The sequence below is a fragment of the Scatophagus argus genome, chromosome 24, assembly GCF_020382885.2.
Source record: "Scatophagus argus isolate fScaArg1 chromosome 24, fScaArg1.pri, whole genome shotgun sequence".
Lineage (NCBI taxonomy): Eukaryota > Metazoa > Chordata > Actinopteri > Scatophagidae > Scatophagus > Scatophagus argus.
The window spans coordinates 5,229,048-5,246,428 of NC_058516.1; the positions used below are offsets into that span (position 1 = coordinate 5,229,048).

At 43.4% G+C, this 17,381-nt stretch overlaps 3 protein-coding genes and 1 long non-coding RNA gene across 12 annotated transcripts in view; 2 read left to right on the forward strand and 2 right to left on the reverse strand.

Annotated features, from left to right (window-relative positions):
* Positions 1 to 4: 4 nt before the first annotated feature.
* LOC124055687 lies at positions 5 to 7,052 on the reverse strand. Its single transcript, XM_046382734.1, has 14 exons — positions 7,046 to 7,052; positions 6,796 to 6,895; positions 5,613 to 5,924; positions 5,338 to 5,464; positions 5,173 to 5,230; positions 4,074 to 4,122; positions 3,175 to 3,258; positions 2,754 to 3,065; positions 2,554 to 2,677; positions 2,222 to 2,276; positions 848 to 2,141; positions 525 to 645; positions 377 to 413; positions 5 to 277 (listed from the first exon to the last, which is right to left on the reverse strand). The coding sequence occupies exons 3-11, from the start codon at positions 5,860 to 5,862 to the stop codon at positions 1,962 to 1,964; spliced, it is 1,239 nt and encodes a 412-aa protein (XP_046238690.1). The 5' UTR covers positions 5,863 to 5,924; positions 6,796 to 6,895; positions 7,046 to 7,052; the 3' UTR covers positions 5 to 277; positions 377 to 413; positions 525 to 645; positions 848 to 1,961.
* Positions 7,053 to 7,056: 4 nt separating this feature from the next.
* Positions 7,057 to 17,381, reverse strand: part of LOC124055695 — a 34,736-nt gene continuing 24,411 nt past the window's right edge. Inside the window, exons 4-5 of one of the 2 annotated variants that reach the window (XR_006842762.1) lie at positions 8,815 to 8,864; positions 7,057 to 7,093 (exon numbers count right to left, since the gene is read on the reverse strand). This is a non-coding gene — a long non-coding RNA (uncharacterized LOC124055695). Of the gene's footprint in view, positions 7,094 to 8,814; positions 8,865 to 16,537; positions 17,208 to 17,381 lie in introns of those variants that run through there. The other variant, XR_006842763.1, reaches the window with a different exon arrangement.
* gemin8 (gem (nuclear organelle) associated protein 8) lies at positions 9,879 to 12,454 on the forward strand. Of its 8 annotated transcripts, none has more exons than XM_046382749.1 (4): positions 9,879 to 10,002; positions 10,304 to 10,370; positions 10,890 to 11,219; positions 11,342 to 12,454. In XM_046382749.1, the coding sequence occupies exons 3-4, from the start codon at positions 10,904 to 10,906 to the stop codon at positions 11,599 to 11,601; spliced, it is 576 nt and encodes a 191-aa protein (XP_046238705.1). In that variant the 5' UTR covers positions 9,879 to 10,002; positions 10,304 to 10,370; positions 10,890 to 10,903; the 3' UTR covers positions 11,602 to 12,454. The 8 variants fall into 8 exon arrangements, with proteins under 8 accessions (XP_046238705.1, XP_046238700.1, XP_046238701.1 ...); XM_046382744.1 differs by having other exon boundaries at positions 9,882 to 10,002; positions 10,886 to 11,219; XM_046382745.1 differs by lacking the exon at positions 9,879 to 10,002 and adding an exon at positions 10,008 to 10,090 and having other exon boundaries at positions 10,886 to 11,219.
* LOC124055690 (neuronal membrane glycoprotein M6-b-like) overlaps positions 13,290 to 17,381 on the forward strand; it is a 35,460-nt gene continuing 31,368 nt past the window's right edge. Inside the window, exon 1 of the mRNA XM_046382740.1 lies at positions 13,290 to 13,384. Coding sequence (XP_046238696.1) covers positions 13,381 to 13,384 — 4 coding nt within the window. The 5' untranslated portion in view covers positions 13,290 to 13,380. The remainder of the gene's footprint in view (positions 13,385 to 17,381) is intronic.

Genomic DNA, 17,381 nt, shown 5'->3' on the forward strand with positions numbered 1-17,381 from the left:
GAGCTGCCATGACAAGTGAATTTCCCCACTGCGGGATAAGATAAGTTCATCTTATCTTATCTTATTTTTTAAAAAAATACTAAAACTTACAAAAGGAACAATATATATACACACATATAAATAAAATCATTCGGTAGGAAAACATCTATCACAAAAAAATAGGGCACAATTACACATTTGTGTCATTAGTGTTGACATAAACGCATGTGACAGTAGATGAATAAAGCTCATTCTGCCTCTGCAGGAAGGTTTCGTATGGCTCGATGTTTTCTTGTCCCTGCAAAAGAACAGAAAACGTTTTAAGTAAAAGTTGTCCTCATAGTTGTGTCTGCCATTAAGTGAGCAAAAGCAGGTGCAACATGTTGGTGAACGGCACCGTGTTCGGACGACTGGTCAGCAGTTCCAGTTGTGCTCTGTTGGGTAGAAGGACAACAAGTGATTAATTCACTTTCCCATGTGTGAGAACAAAATTTGTACTATTTAAATGTGCATACTTAAAGCAATTATGCTTTATTTCAGATTACCCATGTTGAGTTTTTCTGTTGATGACTCCCAGGATAACTCCAGTTATAACGACGAATAAACACACACCAATTAAAACATTAACGAGGGGCATTTTGGCAGAGCTGCTTTCAGGTTCTTCCTCTGAGACAACGTGAAGAAAAATCTTTGTCAGAAAAGCAGAACAGGTAAGCACTTTATCAGAAACACTGAAGACTGTACAAGTGGCACGTTGTACTGTCAGTAAGTGGAAAACACCCTGTACTCATCTTTCGGTCTTACTGGACCAGCAAGACCGAAAGATGACGAGTAAAACACAAACGTTATAAATAGTTCAGTCATTCACCTTCTGCAGTGATATTCAGATGCCTCACTGTCCAGGTGAATCCCTCAGCATTTGAACATTGACAGGTGTAGTTCCCGCTGTCCTGTGGTGTTAACCCGGTCAGGTGAAGAAACACAGTCTGATTGTCTGTCCCGAGTTTGAATCTGGGGTCACACTTGTTCTCGTAAACTTCTGTTCCGTATCGATAGGCCAGACGACACATTTCTCCTCTGTTTTTCTCTGTCCTGATCTCACAAACTATTAGCAGGATAAGATTCTGAGTTTCATTGGTGCAAACTGGATTGACATCTGTCGCTGTCCCATCTCCTTTTACAAGCAGCTGCCGAACCTCTGCAATCAATACATTAAAATCAAAAACGAACACAGAATGAAACAGTCGACGAGTTTGCACGTTCACTTTTTATGCACGACCAGAGAGAACAAATTACACAAAGAAAATAATCTGCTGCTCGTTGAATTTAGAAGCATCACAGAACCACATTTTGCTCATGTTAAGCGTGTTAAAAGTAGCTCCTCTACAGTACCTGTGCCAGCACAAAAAGGCAGCATCACAAGCAGAGCAAAAGACAGTTTCCATCTCTCCATACTGGTCCAGACCTCGAATAAAAAGCTACTGCTGGCAGCATCCAGTATAATGTAACACAGACAGAAAGACAGACAGTCCCCCTTTGCAATGTTTTTCAGCCCCACAGACCTCAAATTCTCAGTTCTCTCAGAGGTCGGAGCTGCTGTGAAGTCTTCTAAAAAGGAAGTGCTGCTGCAGGGTCTCTGCCTTCATGTCAAGTCACTCTAAAAGAGGAGACAGGCAGCACACAACCCAATCAAAGACCCTTCAGCTCATACACAGTGCTCGCAAAATGAGGCAATGTGGCCACAGGTTGGATATTTCTTTACTCTACGGCCACCCCGGGGTTCCATACACTTTTAAATTAGGAATTAATCACCTCCAACAACACACTTTGGCTGATATGGTGGATTTCCAGGCACTTCAGTATTATAAAGAGTCAAGTTATACTGAAGCTTCCAGGGAAGTCTAATTCAGGCACACTGATTTTGCACATGAACAAAAGAAGTCCACGTGTTGACCGTCACATGTATCATCTCCATCTTTGACTTATATGGTTTCACATATTGTGTAAATTGGATGAAGACCCTCTTTGCCATCTGCTTCCTGATGAATCACTGCATAGACGTGAGCTGGATCAGAATCAGCAGCTTCAGGGCGACCAAAGGAAACGGTATGGTAGACGTCACCGAGCGGCTGCTGAAGGCTTACGTAGGGCTCATCTTGGTCCTACCGAAAGAAAACAAAAAGTCGCAGCACGAGACACCACACACACTGAGAAAGAGAAGAGAAAACTACGCTATGCTCACCAAGAAACGTGGACTTGCATATCTGAGCTCAGATGTGCCTGAGTCTGTTTCTTCTCTGTGAAAACAAATGAACGCCACAGTTAAATCCAGGAGGGATTTCAGAACTATTTGTCACTATTCAGATCCTGTACTTCAGATCCTCTACAACCTGCAGGCGGATGAGATGGAGCAAACCACAATCCATAAACCTCAAAAAGACATACTCCCGAGTACATTTTCATTCGTAAAGAGAAAATAAGAACATTTCTGTACCGAGGAACAGCTGGAGTTCCTAATCACTACACACTAAAAGACAAAACACAAACATGAAACCTTTAGTCAGAGTTTCTCACCTTGGATGGCTCCTTCTCAGGATATGACCACAGGTTATCCCAGCTGTAACCACGAACGCAGCAGCAGCAGCACAGAGAGCGACGGTGACAGCTGAAATGACCTTTGAGCTGTCCTCTTCATCTGCTAAACACAGTCAAGAAAGGAGATCAAACTGGATTCAGCGCCTGCTGCCATGCTGTTGTTGATCAAACAAACTTACCTTCCACAGTGACGGCGAGATGGGTCACATGCGTTGCTCTTTGATACGAACACTCGCAGGTGTAATTCCCACTGTCTAGTGGGGTTAAAGTGGACAGGTGGATAAATACGGTCTGATTGTCATGTGTCAGAGTGAACCTGGAGTCACATTCATGGTCAAACTGCTCGTCGCACACATACAGCAGACAACACTCCTTCCCTCGGTGTCTCTCTGTGCTGATCCTACACGTTACAAAGACAATCGAACCCGAGTTTTCACTCGCGCACACCGGAGTGACGTCTGGTTGTCTCCTGATGGTTTTCACAACAGTCTCTGCAAACCACAAGAAGCAGACGCTGAGAGACTCACGGCCGTCACACTGAGCATTTTGGTCAACAAACGAGCTGCATAAATCACACATAAAGCAGGTTTTGTGCTGTACCTTTGCTGTCAGCGTGCACACACAGTGGCAGAAGCAGAACGAACCAGCGTTTCAGTCCATCCATACTGGGCCAAAGATCTGAAGCTGAACACACAAGACTGTGCTGACAGGAGGACTGACACGGCTGTCTGAAGTGTTCATATGACGCGCAGACGACAACCTCCAACGCTTCCTCCTTATTAAGGTTTAGTATAAGCTGATGTGACGCGTTACAAAATGGAAGTGAACCCGACTGCTTCTACTTTCAAGTTATAACATTATATCAGCTTTTCTCTGGGAAGCGACACATTAATCCTGACGGCAAAAGCTCACATTTAGAAAGTCGCTTTTAGCTGAACGACTCAGTGAGTATCTTGCAGTGAACTTTGAAGGGAACGACACTGGGATGTTTTGAAATATCTATTCAATATCTATTGGTCAATAAATGGTCAGAATTAACCGCTGCGTCTCACAGAGTTCGAGTCATTCATTTTATTTACTCATTGTCAAAAGCTTTTATTCTTCTACTCCACAAACATTTTCAAACGTTATGAAAATTAGCATCTTTTAATAATCAATAATCTGTCTACAGCTGTCAGCTGTATGTGACGGTGGTGCAATCCTCTACACTGTAAGGTTTAACTGATCGTAGCTAATGAGGAACAAAAGTAAATTTTATGACTCTGGTGAAGGTTTGATAAAATCAATAATAAAAAATGACTGAACGTGAAACAATTGCTGACAAGAGGATCACATTGGACACGACTGATGGTGACTTTAAATGACTTCATAGACTGCATCGTTTACATCAGTTCTGATCTCTTTTGCACTGCTTTCCTGTTCCACATGGACATTCGCTTCGTTGTTTCTGGCTGAATTTATTTGTTGATGCGGCACTGACATCGTCTGGTAGAGATCACCTGCTGGCTGCCCAAGGCTTGTGTAGAGGTTATCAGGTTCATCTTTATCCTACATAAACATATAGATAGAGACATATCAGTGTGTCTCATAAGGAATCCTTGAGAAAGGTTTATGAACTGAAACTGCTGGCTGTGAGTGATAACAATAAATCAGGCACAGCGGCTTCACTTCTACCTGCATTACAGGGAAGATCAGCTCTAACGCCTGCAGATATAAGATATGTCAGTAAATCATTAATAAAGGGTCTTTGGTTTCTTAAGTCATTATAAAAGTCAGTCAGGGGCTTTTCACAACATGACTAACAATCCAAAAGCTATAACTAATAACGGATTATAAATCATTTGCAGAGAACTGATATAATCATTCATTCGGATGGTATTTTCAAAAACAAAAGAGCAGCTGTATTAGAAAGTGGTACATCAAATCCTACTGCATCAAGTTAAATGACACAGGTTGAAAAATGGTTTAGTACAGTCCGGGAACCTGAGTCATACTGAAACCTGTTTCGCGTCATCTGACCTCATCTGACTCAAATCCCACCGCTCTCTCGCACAAAAGCTGCCACTGTCGGTCATCTATTTCTCCTTTCCTCAGCGTGTACGCCCATTGGCTACTTTAAAACGTTTATCCCCATCGCTCTCCTGAATGGCAATCAAGCGTGCCAATTGCAGCAGGATGGAAAAGGCTTTTTGGTTGGCCTAAACATAAAACAGGGCAAAATGTACCCCTCAGCGCAAAATGTACCCCTCAGCGCAAAATGAACCGAAAGTGACATTTTGGTTTCAGCATCTCAGAGACGAGCCACCTTTGTCGATTTAAATACTGCATATCACGTGTAAAAACTGCCATCACACCATTCTCAGTTGGTATCTTCCACGCCAACTGGTGGATTTTGCGAGATTAAAAAGAAAAACTAAGCAAAACAAATACAGTAAGGCCAGAAGAATTGGACTGAGTCCTACTCTGACATTAAGCAAGAGTGTAATCTTTCCTCTTAACACTTACATACATTTGTCACCATCAGCTACAAGCCTGAAAGATGAATGTGAGCTCCTTACTAAGTTGAATTATAGGACAAAATAGTAGCACATTTCTCACCAACGAGCAGGAGGTTGCACACACAGATAATCCAGATGATCCGGACCTTGTGCTGCTTCTGAAAAATAAGAGATTTGACACAAAACAAATCTCAGAGATCAAAGACAGGACAGCTCTTTTCTCAGTATACATCAACTTCTTCCAGATAAAGTGAGAATTTTTCACCTGCAGCACTTTTTTCTCAGGGCGAGCCCAAGAACAACTCCACTCACAGCGGTGAGGGCAGTCCCACAACCAATCACGGTGATGTAGCTGAGCATTGTTAAGGCAGAGGTGCTGTTCTTGTCATCTCCTAAATGAATTTAAAAAAATTAACTGACCACTACGGCAGTGCTGGCATCTTCTCTGAATCTCTTTGACAATCAAGTCAAATCAACATACAACAACAGAGTCTGACAACTCGAGGCATCATGTATCTATATACACATAAATCATATTACCTTTCACGGTGACAATGAGATGGAGAACATCTGTTCCATGAGTGTGTGAACACTCACAGGTGTATTCCCCGCTATCCACAGGTGATAAGCCGCTCAGGTGGAGCAACACAGTCTCCTTTTCTGTCGTAAGCCTGAACCCGGAGCCACACTCGTGCACGAAGTCCTCTCCATGTTGATACAGCAGGCGACACTCCTCTCCCACGCTCCTCTCTGTTCTGATCTTACAGACTATGAATGTGATGGTGTGCATTGTAGCAGAGGTGCATATCGGAGTAACATCTGGGTCTCTCCCAATGGTTTTCACGACAATCTCTGCAAATGTGAGGAAGGAGTGACTACACCACGATGAGCACAGTAATTCATTTTAATTCAACTTGTTATTCAAACAAACAGCAAAATTGATCAATTATACGTAATGAAACTGTCCTGTACAGTACCTTTGGTGTCAAAACACAAACGCAGGGGTAGAAGCAGGACAAACCACATTTTCCATTCATCCATAATGGCGGAGAGATTTGAACAAAAGTGCCGCTATAAGCTTCGGAGCTGGTAATGGCACATACTTAAAAGGAAGTGCAAGACATGACTGCTTCTACTTTCCAGTTCAGACACTCTGGGGGCGAATTTCTAAAGCTGGTTTCACCGAAAAGTTTCAACAATTTCAGTTAAAGCCTCATTTCTAAAGAAAAATACTGCATATATATACTGTACATAAAAAGCTAGTAGTACTTTACAGAACATGTATATGAAGTCTTTGAACTTTTCCAGGCTGAAGTCACTGATTCTTACTTCTTGAAGCAGGCGCTCAAACAAAATTTCAAACTGAAGCACTTCGACAATTTTCTTCACTTTCCTAAAGATAAAATTCAAGGACCCTTCAGGGGCTTTGTGGCTATTTTCTGTCAAATTAAAGGACCCAACATAGTTGGAGACAAGCAACAAGCTTAATTACAACACAAGTCACAGACTTGACAGACTTCTAGGACCCTGTGGGAGTCTTCTTTCTCAAACTCAATAACAAGACGTGGGTTTGGGTGAATGACGAGAGAAACGTAAAAAGATACACTCTGAGACAGGTGAAAATGTGTTTGAAAGAGAGAAAGAAAAAATACAAAGTCAGTCTGGGTTTGAGAGTAGGTTACATACCCATAAGAACAAAAGCAGTTCATGGCACACAGCTAACCTTTCTGTGAAGATCTTGGTGATTGTGACTGGTCACTGTTGTGTTGCTGGTCATCAGTCTGAGGACGAGCTTTACATCTCACAGGACGTGGCGCTTTGGTCTAAAAAGGGACAGAAAATATACAGATTAATTTGTTCTGGTCTTTGAGTTTGTAGTATGTGGGTATATTCCATTAAAAACATCTCATCTTATGAACTTCAATGAATATTCAAGACTTGCAGCAACGTCAACCAGGTATCATCAGTGTGACCTTTGTGTCAGCAGCTGCCGTGATGAGGAGGGAAGATGCCTGCAGAGCCTTTCAGGGCGCACAAAGTCATGTTTTGCAATCAGAGCAGCAATAAGAGGTGCGTGGAGACTTTCATGAATGGCACAGACTCCGCCTTCACACAGGAGGACTGGTCGAAGAGACTGAGGAATCAGATCAGCCTGCCTGCTACAGCACTATGTTGAATAATTTAATCAAGCGACACCCCACCCGTTACCCACACCCTGCATGTGTACCATCACCATATCAAACTACTGCGCCTAAACTCATAATTCGTTCCTATGGCAGTGAAATGTTTACATTGCAGTATCTTTAAAACTTTGTTTGACTCTCTGGGGTTTGATAAAGTAAATGTTTTCATTGCCTTCGTTCCTCAGCTGGACAGGAAACAGACTGACACAAGCTGAAACTACAAAGATAGGCAGACGGATCAAAATAGATGCAGGTTTACAGGAGATGGAACAAGGCAGAGCACAATAGCAAAGCAACAGTCCGCTCTCACTGAACGAGATAATCACAGTGGGCATGCTGGTGATTTTCACTGTGGTTAAAGCGCTGTCATACATTCAAGTAGGTGAATTCTGAAACTAGGCCGCGATACTGCAGTCATGAAAATGATGGGCATGAAGCAGTACAAACAGTCAAACAGTAGTAAATAAACCTGTGCAAGCTTATGTTCAACTGTTCAACTAAATATAACACAGATGTGTGGAATTGCCCACAGGCTACAGCACCACAGGATCACCTATGAGGACTACCAGCAGATGTAAATTAATGTAATTACTGAATACAAAAAAAAAAAAATCCTGTTATCATCACTGGTCATCAGGCTCAGTGTTTTACGCAAAAAACGTATTTAATATATATTAAATAGATTTAATATAAGGTATTGAATGTATTGTACTTTACTGTACTGTGTCATGTCAAGGGATGAGGTGCTCACTGAAAATCTCACCAAAAACACCAAAAAAACAAATAGATTATACATTAAATTCAACATAGCAGCCAAAATGTTTAGGAGCATGCACAAAATGTCAAATCACATATCGTGGTATAGAAAATATTACATGTATGTAAAAAAAAAAAAAATCCATGTCACGAAAAAGAAAAAAAAATGCTTATATTGTTTCAAGACTATTCTGTCCTTTCAAACAACACACAGTAAAGAGGAAACGTGTTTTGAAAAGGCACATCTGTCTTTGTGCATTTCCTCTGAAAGCTTTGAAGCCTCAAGCCAAAGCCTGACCCACATATACAGTGAAACGTGTCTCACAGCACTCAAACGCTCAAAACATTCTGCTTTACACCCCCATCCTAAAATATCACCATCCAGTCCTTGCTCATATAACAATACATTCTGGCATTTTGGCTACTCTGTAATGAAAAACTAAAACCAGACATAGAAATGTCTGACAGATAAATGACACCATATCTGAGAGCAGGTCAGCCTCAGAGTGATGTTTGTATTAGTAAAACACACACAGGTGTGGGATTAACCAACCAGAGCCGCTGCTTCCATGCACTTCCATGCAACTAAATTAATAAATAAATAAACTGTTAAAAATAACCTCATGTTCAATCAGCTTACTCGTAGATGTAGAAAAACATTTACGGCCAAAGATTTTTGATTTTCTTTTATGAATCACGTCTCATGTGAAGAGGAAAGAGGCGTAAAAATACAGAAATGAAATGCAGATTGACAGAGGAATGCATCGATGAGAAGTCAAACATGTAAGTCAGACTCTGTTTACCTCTTGATATTTCTTCTTCTCCTCCAGCAGCTCCACACTCTTAGCAGCTTCTAGACCAGACATAAAAACACATCAGAGGCTGGCATCAGAGGCTGGCACTAATACTCACAGTGCAGAAAGTTAAGAGCAAAGCTACAAGTATGGGAAATAAGTAAGTCCTTCCATTATTACACACCAAAGGCTTTTCAAAACTGTCAAAAATCAAAACAATGGAAAAGGACCTAAAAAGCCAATTCAGTGGCCAATTTCCAAACCAATTTGCAGCCACTTAGAGGAAGAAGTGCAGCTATGATCAGCTTCTCAAGAATTAAATTCACCGTCCCCCATTTTGTCTTTGTGTACGTAAACGCACTGTAGTGCGACCACAAAAATCCCACAGTGGAACAATAAAATGTGTCCTGCTAGAAAAACCACAATGCTTCCCATTTTACTACAGCGTGTACACCTGTCAAATGATCAGTGTCTGAAATCTCCAGGCCTCTATGTGAACTACTGAGTGTCTATTAGATATAGAGCAGAAAAAACAGCTCCAAACTGCCAGGAAATACGACCGACTTAACTGTCAGTTTGTTTGTTTGTTTGTTTTTTTGTTTGCTAACCAACGATTTAAGTTAAAAATTCCCATATTTCATCGATTTTTATTTGAATAGATAGTGAACACAGCACTATGTTTACATTTTGCTGATAAAAACAGAAACCAGAGAGGCCAAATTGCTAAAACTAATTCATGACCAAACGGTCATATCGGGTTTAAATGGCTCCGGAAATGTATAATATGACTTTCACAATAAAATAATGAACGTATTTTATCTGACAGTTAAAATAGTTGGCTCTGTGCAGACTATGATGTCAACACACGCTAAAATGTGTTTTACATTGCAATAATTATTTTTTTACGAGATGTGTGACAACTATAAAAACACAAACTTTATCTGTAAATCCGATGACTCATTAAAAAATAAAAAACTGCAAACTCCCGCTTTTCTACCCCTAAAAAAATGACAATGAGGTTTCATTCTTTCTGGGTTTTCGTTGACCAAACACTTCCAGTAAAATCAGATTTTGAATATTTTGCTTGCCGATGGGCACAGCGTCCACAAGGCGGCGCTGTGGAGCCGCAACATTTATTTTGGTGTGACCCAAAGGATGCTGGGAAATTTTCTCCGAGGAAGCAGCGACATCACACAGGTAAATACCGCTCAACGAGAAGCTTTGAGGACGTGAAGGCACCTCTTACGTTACATACTGAATGTTTAAACGCATCATGTTGTCGCTCGTAGGTGTTTTTTTTGAGTAAACTCGGAAATCGAGTGCGTATCCGCTTGGTGTTTTCATTTGTCTGTATGTCCTTTTCATCCCTCCTAATAAAGTTAGCCCGTGTGTTGTAATTCGGAGTGGTAGCTCACCGTGTTTTATCTCGACAGAAGCACACGTTGTTTACCGAACCTCGAGTTCGTCGGTTTTTCTAATCTAATTGTGTATCTTTCAGATTTAGCACGGCTACACTTTGTTAGCAAGGAGACTCAGTGAACTGCAGGCAGCCATCTCCCATCATGGTAGGTGTCATCTCAGACGGCAACACAGAGAGGCACACCCATATTTAATTTAATTTAAGTTCCTTTATTAATCCCAAGCTGGGAAGTTACTTCACACTCACACACATGAGTGAAACACACAGGAGCAGAGGGCTGCATCAAGCGCCCGGGGAGCAGGGGAGTACCTTGCTCAAGGGCACATCAGCCGGCTAATGGAGGGTGGGGACATTATCACTCCACCACACACAAATTTTTCCTGCCCGTCCGGTGGGGGAATCGAACCAGCGACCTTCCGATCACAAGCCGCTTCTCCAACTTCTAGGCCACGGCTGCCCCATTTTACTGATACCCACATGAAATTCTGCTGTTGTGCAGAGCTCCGCACACACTGAGCGATACAATAAAGCTTTTGAGTGAAACACACCACAGACCTCAGTGTGCAAAGGTAACCAGCACAGCAACGTTAATGTAAAGCCAACAAGAACAAGCGTGACACTCAATGATCTGAAACTAAGCGTGATCTTTGTGATTGGCAGGCAGACATAAGCACTGTCATGTCCTGGTTTTCCAGCCCCATGTACAGTCGCTACTGGCAGCACTACCAGCAGGCCATGGCCTGGCACCAGAGACACAGGCGTGCCTACCGAAAGGCCTTGGAGACTGCCTATGGTGCCGACTACTGCCATCCCAGCAGCCACGGGCGGTACGCAGACTGGCACGCCGGAGAGAGTGACAGCAGAGATGAGGAAGATGAGGACGAGGAGGAGAGCAGCTCCGACAGCGAGATCGAGTGCGATGTCAGCAACATGGAGATCAGTGAGGAGCTTCGGCAGTACTTCGCCCAGACCGAGAAACACCGAGAGGAGCTAAGTAAGGGAACAAGTGTGGCTTTGTTGCCTTGAAAGTATCAGATCGAGGACTGACTAAATACTACAAGGTGAAAATATGGCCGACTGTGTATCTAAAAATAATCTGTTTTCCTGTCCTTGCAGAGAAGCAGCAGCAGATGGAAGCCGAGCAGCAGGACAGCTACGTGCCAGCCGATCAGGACCTGCGCGGCGTCTCCTGGCGAAGCAGCGCGGCCCCTCCCTCCGAGCGACCTGGTGAGAGACGCGGGGCCGAAATGAAGAAGCTGTACGGCGAGGATGCGGCCAAGATCCTGGCTATGGAGGCGGCAATGCAGCTCACTTTTGACAGAAACTGTGACCTCAAACAACCCAAGTACTGGCCTGTTATCCCACTGAAACTGTAATGGTGGCTGATCTGGAGGAAATCCCTGCTCCAGTCCCTGGTTGAAACGGCGGCTTTGTCGTGTGACGGATGATGGCTGTTGATGCTGCTGATGTACAACAAATGGTTCCAGTTATCCGAGGGTTGGAGGTTATTTTAAGCACGAAAAAAAAGTTGCACAAATTATCTGAGATCTGAAATTCACTGACCTGTCAGCCGTTGCTCCAGATGAAACCTTACGATTTGCTTCACGTTATGTTGGATTTGTTGTCGCTTTACACCTTTACATAAGTTATTTATAGCTCAGGGTCAGTCACACAGCACTGTCCTACATATCCCATGTCCGAGACACTGCGCAGCTCCACATAGTCCTCTCTTTGCTAGTCTCTGGATTTTAGCTCAAAAAATAAAAGTGGGTGTCTGCTGAGGGTCAGAGGTTCAGTGAAGCTGTTCCTGTTGGTGATGTGAATGTATTCAAACAACATGTGCCTGCATGTTTCCACTCAATCTGTTTTTGTTTACCCTCGAGCTTGGTGATGTTACATGCAGCAGTAGGTCCTCTTAAGCCTGTCAACTTGGTTTAACCACAAAAATATTATCAAACCCCCTCCTCCTTTGTTCAAATTTAGAAACGTTCCTGCACGGCTGCTTTTGATATTCCACTCTTCAACATACACGAGGAGCGAGTTGTTGTTGTTGTTGTTGTTGTTGAAGCCTCTCGGATTCTGACATTTCATCAGGTTCAAAGCCGTTCGTGTGGTTTCTCAGGAAGGACGTTGACTATTCTCTTTAATCTTGTGCTTGCACACTGTGCACACTGACTGGTGTGTATTTTAATATAAGTTCTGTTTATAATAAAGTGTTTTATGTCTGGATGTCTCTCGTCCACTTCTGTGTAAAGGCAGTCGAGCTCTTGATTACATAACTGCTATTAAACTGATGGTTCTGTGGGGGTTGAGAGATGATTAACGGGAGAGGAATGGAGTTAAAACACATGCAATTTGATTTTTTGTGAAACCTTTTTAGGCCTTTACTACTGTTACTTAAATGAAACCTCCTGAGATCTTTTGAAGGGTGGAGCTGCTAACAACTCATACATGTGATACATGATAAGCTTTGTGGTTCGATAGAAAACCTTGACTTTGACAATAAATGTAGTAAAAGAGTAAAGAGTATTTACCTCTGAAATGTAGTAAGTACTTCAACATTACATCTAAGTACTTGAGTAAATGATAGATACTTTATTGTTCCCGAGGGAAATTCAATATGTAGTTCGATGAAATTCAATCGAATGCAACTGGACTTAGTTATTTGACTTGACTTGACTGGACGTCCAGTTGCATTCGATTGAATTTCCTTGAGATCACCATGACCTGGATGAATGAGAATATTCACAGGCTGACTTCTGCTATTGTACTGCTGTAGTAGTAATATGTATTAAAATGTATTATCTCGGGGGGGGGGGGGGGACAAGCTCCTGCACTGGTCCGAGTATGTGTGCTGTGTGCCAGTAAATACCGCAGCTCCTTCCTGCATCTCAACACCTGCCTTTCTCATTCAGTGACGCTCGGAGAGCCATGAGGGCACTGTGTTTGGATTAATGAAGTCTGATCCATTTCTAGTCGCGGCCGTGACGTCACCCCGCCCCCTCCGCCCCCCTCTGATTCCCAAACGGGACGTCCAGTTGTTTATATGCCGCCGCCCCCCCCCCACCTCGAAACAACAACCTGTGGACATCCTCACCGTCTCGGAGTGTGCTCACTTCTTCTCAGGGCCAGTTTCCGCGGGAGCTGCTAATAAAATGGGTAGGTGAACGACTTTCTGCACTTTTCTCTTGCTGTCTGCACTCGCAGGGGAAATCGGGTCCCTTTTTGTCGGATTCCTGACATTTGGATGCTGTCCTCCAGCAGCTCCGGGAAGCTTTTCTGGCTCCAGCGTGTCCGCCTGCCTGTTAATCAGTTTAAAGGCTCCAACGCGAAGTGTTTCCAACGTTTTCACACTTTCATTGTTGCGCCCGTTTATCAGCTAACAGCAACATTATCTTTCGCTTTTCGGACCGCGCGGCTCACTTGCACATTTGCGCAGTTCAAATTGAGCGTGCCAGCGCGCTCGTGCGTGCGTGTGTGTGTGTGTGTGTGTTGCATGTGTCTGCTGAGGGCAGGATGAACAGCTTTTAAATAATAAGGAAGGAGGTTTTGACAAACTATTAAGATTTCCCATTTCAGTCGTTTACTTTAATCTTTTGGATAATAAAATATGCACTGGGTCAAATGAACACAACAGGAGGGTTAAACAGCAGTAAAATGCAACACACACACGTTAATGTAGTAGTAACGTGAATCCAAAAACAACATGCAGGATAGTAAAACACTAAATGCTGACTGACTTTTACTTTTACTCAAGTATGGCTTTGAATTCAAGACTTCTGCTTGTTGTGGAGTATTCTCACAGTGTAGTTTTAAATACTTGTTCCACGTGCTTACTGCACACACTTTCCAGACCTTTTCCTGAAGTGAAAGGCTTTTTAAATGTGAGTTTAACCCCAAGTTGAGGGACATCTGGGGTAATTTGGAGCCAGCAGTGAAATGAGAGCTCGCCTGACTGTGTTTGAGCGTAAACTCTCGCCTCATCCTCCCCACGTCAACTTCTCATGTGAGAGTTGACGTTGATTGGATTATGGGCGAGTGATCGGCTCCCTCGCTGTGGATTAAACAGGATGGAGCAGGCTGGAACACGGAAGACAATCGCTGCCGTGTATGTTAGGTGGATGCACGCTGCAGCGAGAAGCCACACACAAAACGCTGCCGCTTTCTAAGTTGTACTTTAAGTCTTCAGTGCACAGTAAGTTTTTTAAAGGCGGAATGAGCAGCATGAGAGTATCACATATTTATCTGCTCAGAAAGCATGTGATGATTAAACTCCCTGCTCTCAAATACACCAATTTTAGTAGCAAAGTACCAACAACATTGCACCTCAGTTTAGAGTCAAATGTGTTCAAATGACCGAAGGCCATTGCAAGTTTGGGCAATTTGAAGTGTTCACACTGTTAAGTTGGCTTTGGAGAAATGCCATTTGTGCCAAACACAGGCTTTGGTTCTCTTCACGGCTCCGGCCAGTAGTGGAAAGGACACTGAATCTGAAGGTCGTAATTCACGGGTTAAATGTTGCCACTGATAACAGCAGTCTTCCATGTGTGAAAAAGCGAGCTGAGGGCCAACCGCAGCCTGCGCTCCTGCTTATTTCCTTGTTTGTCAAAAACAGAAGAAAAGCTGAATCGCGGCAACACTGCAAAGATTCGGGTTTTCTTCTACTGTAACTGGCCGCTGAAGTGCGTCGCACCAAATCTCAAACTTTTCTAACATGGCCGTGATGACAGAAATGAGAGTTCAGATGTGAGTGCCGTTCGTTTCCAATTTGTCCTGGAAGAAGTAATCAGACGTACTGGCAGCATAGTCTCTGTCTCTGTTTTCCTGGAGGTTGACCTAAAACCAGTAACATTCAGACTGATCTCATTAGGTTCAAAGCTACCAACCTTTCTACCATTTTCTCCTCCTCCACAACTCTCTCTGTCTCTCTCTCTCTCTCTCTCTCTCTTTCTTTGTCTGCCACTCATAACATCTGGTTCCAATAAGGCAGCAGGGCTGTTTATCGCCTTCAGGCCGGCGAGAAGTTGAGAACAGACAGGATGTAGCCAAGTGACATGATTTATTGCGATGGGGAACCAGAGCAGCCATCATAAACCTCTCTTCTTTCAGCTCCCCTCGTTTTGCTTGTTATTCCCCCAAACTGCTACTTTAGTCTCATCATCGTCAGCATCATCGTTCCCTCTTTCATCTGCTCCTCTCATTGTCTTCATCATTATTCTTTCCATTTCCCCCCTCCCCTCCTCTTTCCCTCCCTCCGTTCGTCCTCCTTTGTGAATTCGCTCTTTGTGCTCTCCTTCTTCAGCAGTTCGTCTCTGCTCAGCTGTATGTGGAAACTCATATCCTCTTGCATCCCCTCCTGTGGATTTCCTATGCGCTGATCTGCAGAATGGATACTGAACGTAACAGTCGTCAAGCGGGCAAACTACAAAGGCTGCAGATTTTAAAAGGATTGTTTTATTCTGAAGGAATAAATGATCAGTCAGCTGGGGGAAAAGAGCAGAAAGTGGAACGATTCACTGACCTGATTAGAATAAACTGCAGCCATAGCGCCATAATACCAGTCTGGGGATAGTCGAATAGAGGCCATGACGACGGTTTTTTATTCATCTGTTGGGTTTGCAAGATGTTGAAAGTTGGTGTTTTTAGAGGAGGACCGACTATAGCCAAATTTTGCATAAATAGCACTTCATTAAATCTTATATTTTTACTTCTGCTGGTTAGAAAACTGTACAAATGAAAGGCTGGAATATAGTCAGGCTGTGTTGTGATATGTGGTGGTAAAACAGCACACTACGTCGCCAAAGGCTTTTTCAGTTTTAATTATTAGGAGCTGACAAATGTTGATGTGTTTTCACTCACTCACACAGCTCATTTGACTCTGGGGCGGCTAACTGAAACTATCGAAAAGTGTTAAATTAAGTGAACGCTGTCGACTTACATTAGGGCCGTCGTTAACTGTTGACCTTCACACCCTAAATTAGTCAGTTAAGACTGACATTTGGCAAATTTGACTGCATTGATGGTCAGAGAGAGGCAGTAGCTGTAGCGAGCTAACTAACTGTCAACATGCTACTGCTGACCGTATTGTCTGTGTTGTCAGGATCCCTTCCTACTCGTGCAAATTCAGATTTTACAGTTAACCAAACTTTTATTTTAAATGCTGACATGGGGGGATTGGCAGCAGGTGTACAGCTCAGGGGAGGATGACAGGTGAGGACAACTGCATGACTGGGAGGGAATAGTTAATGAAAGTTAGTGGCTGGCTGACAAATAACAAAAGATGCAGGGAATTATGAACTCATGTTCTCTGACTGATTCATCAGTCTGTTCCTTCTGGCCAGGTTGTTCAGGTTTGCTTTGTTCTCCAGCATCTGTTTTTCATTTTCCTGTTACTCTCAGAACTGATTTTATGGTTGACATAATTGATCACTTTGAGGGTGCAATGGATTTGGCACCAGACCACATCACAGAAACCTACAACCAGAGATCCACAGTCAACATTTTGTCTTCAAACACCTCAACGTACGCGCCTCCCAACCCTCGAATTTGCTTTCATATTCAGGCTGCCGTCTGCTTGTCTTTTCTTCGTCCTGCATGTGAGCATTTTGAGCTCAGCCCTTGCGGCTACTCTGATGTGTCGGAGTCCGTCGTCGTCGAGAGGACCTGTTGCCATGGAGACACAGCAATGCACAAAGCTCCGAGGCGGGCGTCATCTCAAATATGAACAGTCACACATCCGATCGGACGAGCCCACACGCACAAAAAATAGAGAATAAATATAAATAAATGACCCACAGACGGCAGAGGACTGCCATTCTCCCACACTTCCCCCTGCCGCTCTGCCACCCCTGGAGTGATGATGATGATGATGATGAGGATGATGAGGCCACCCTGCCTTGCAGTTCCTCCACACAGTGACTCATGGCGCGCTCGAATACTGTAGATGGAAGCGGCTCTTATCCCACATTGCTGCCGGCGTGTACTGCAGTTCGGTACAGTAGGTCACAGGTGCAACAGCTCGTGAGTCACATGACTCTTGAATTGGTCATGTGATGTATGCAGGCAGGCAGATGTGGGCAGAGGTGTGGGGGGTATATAAATGTGTGTGTGTTGGGATGATGATGACAACATAACATCATGTGGAGCAGACTGTGGA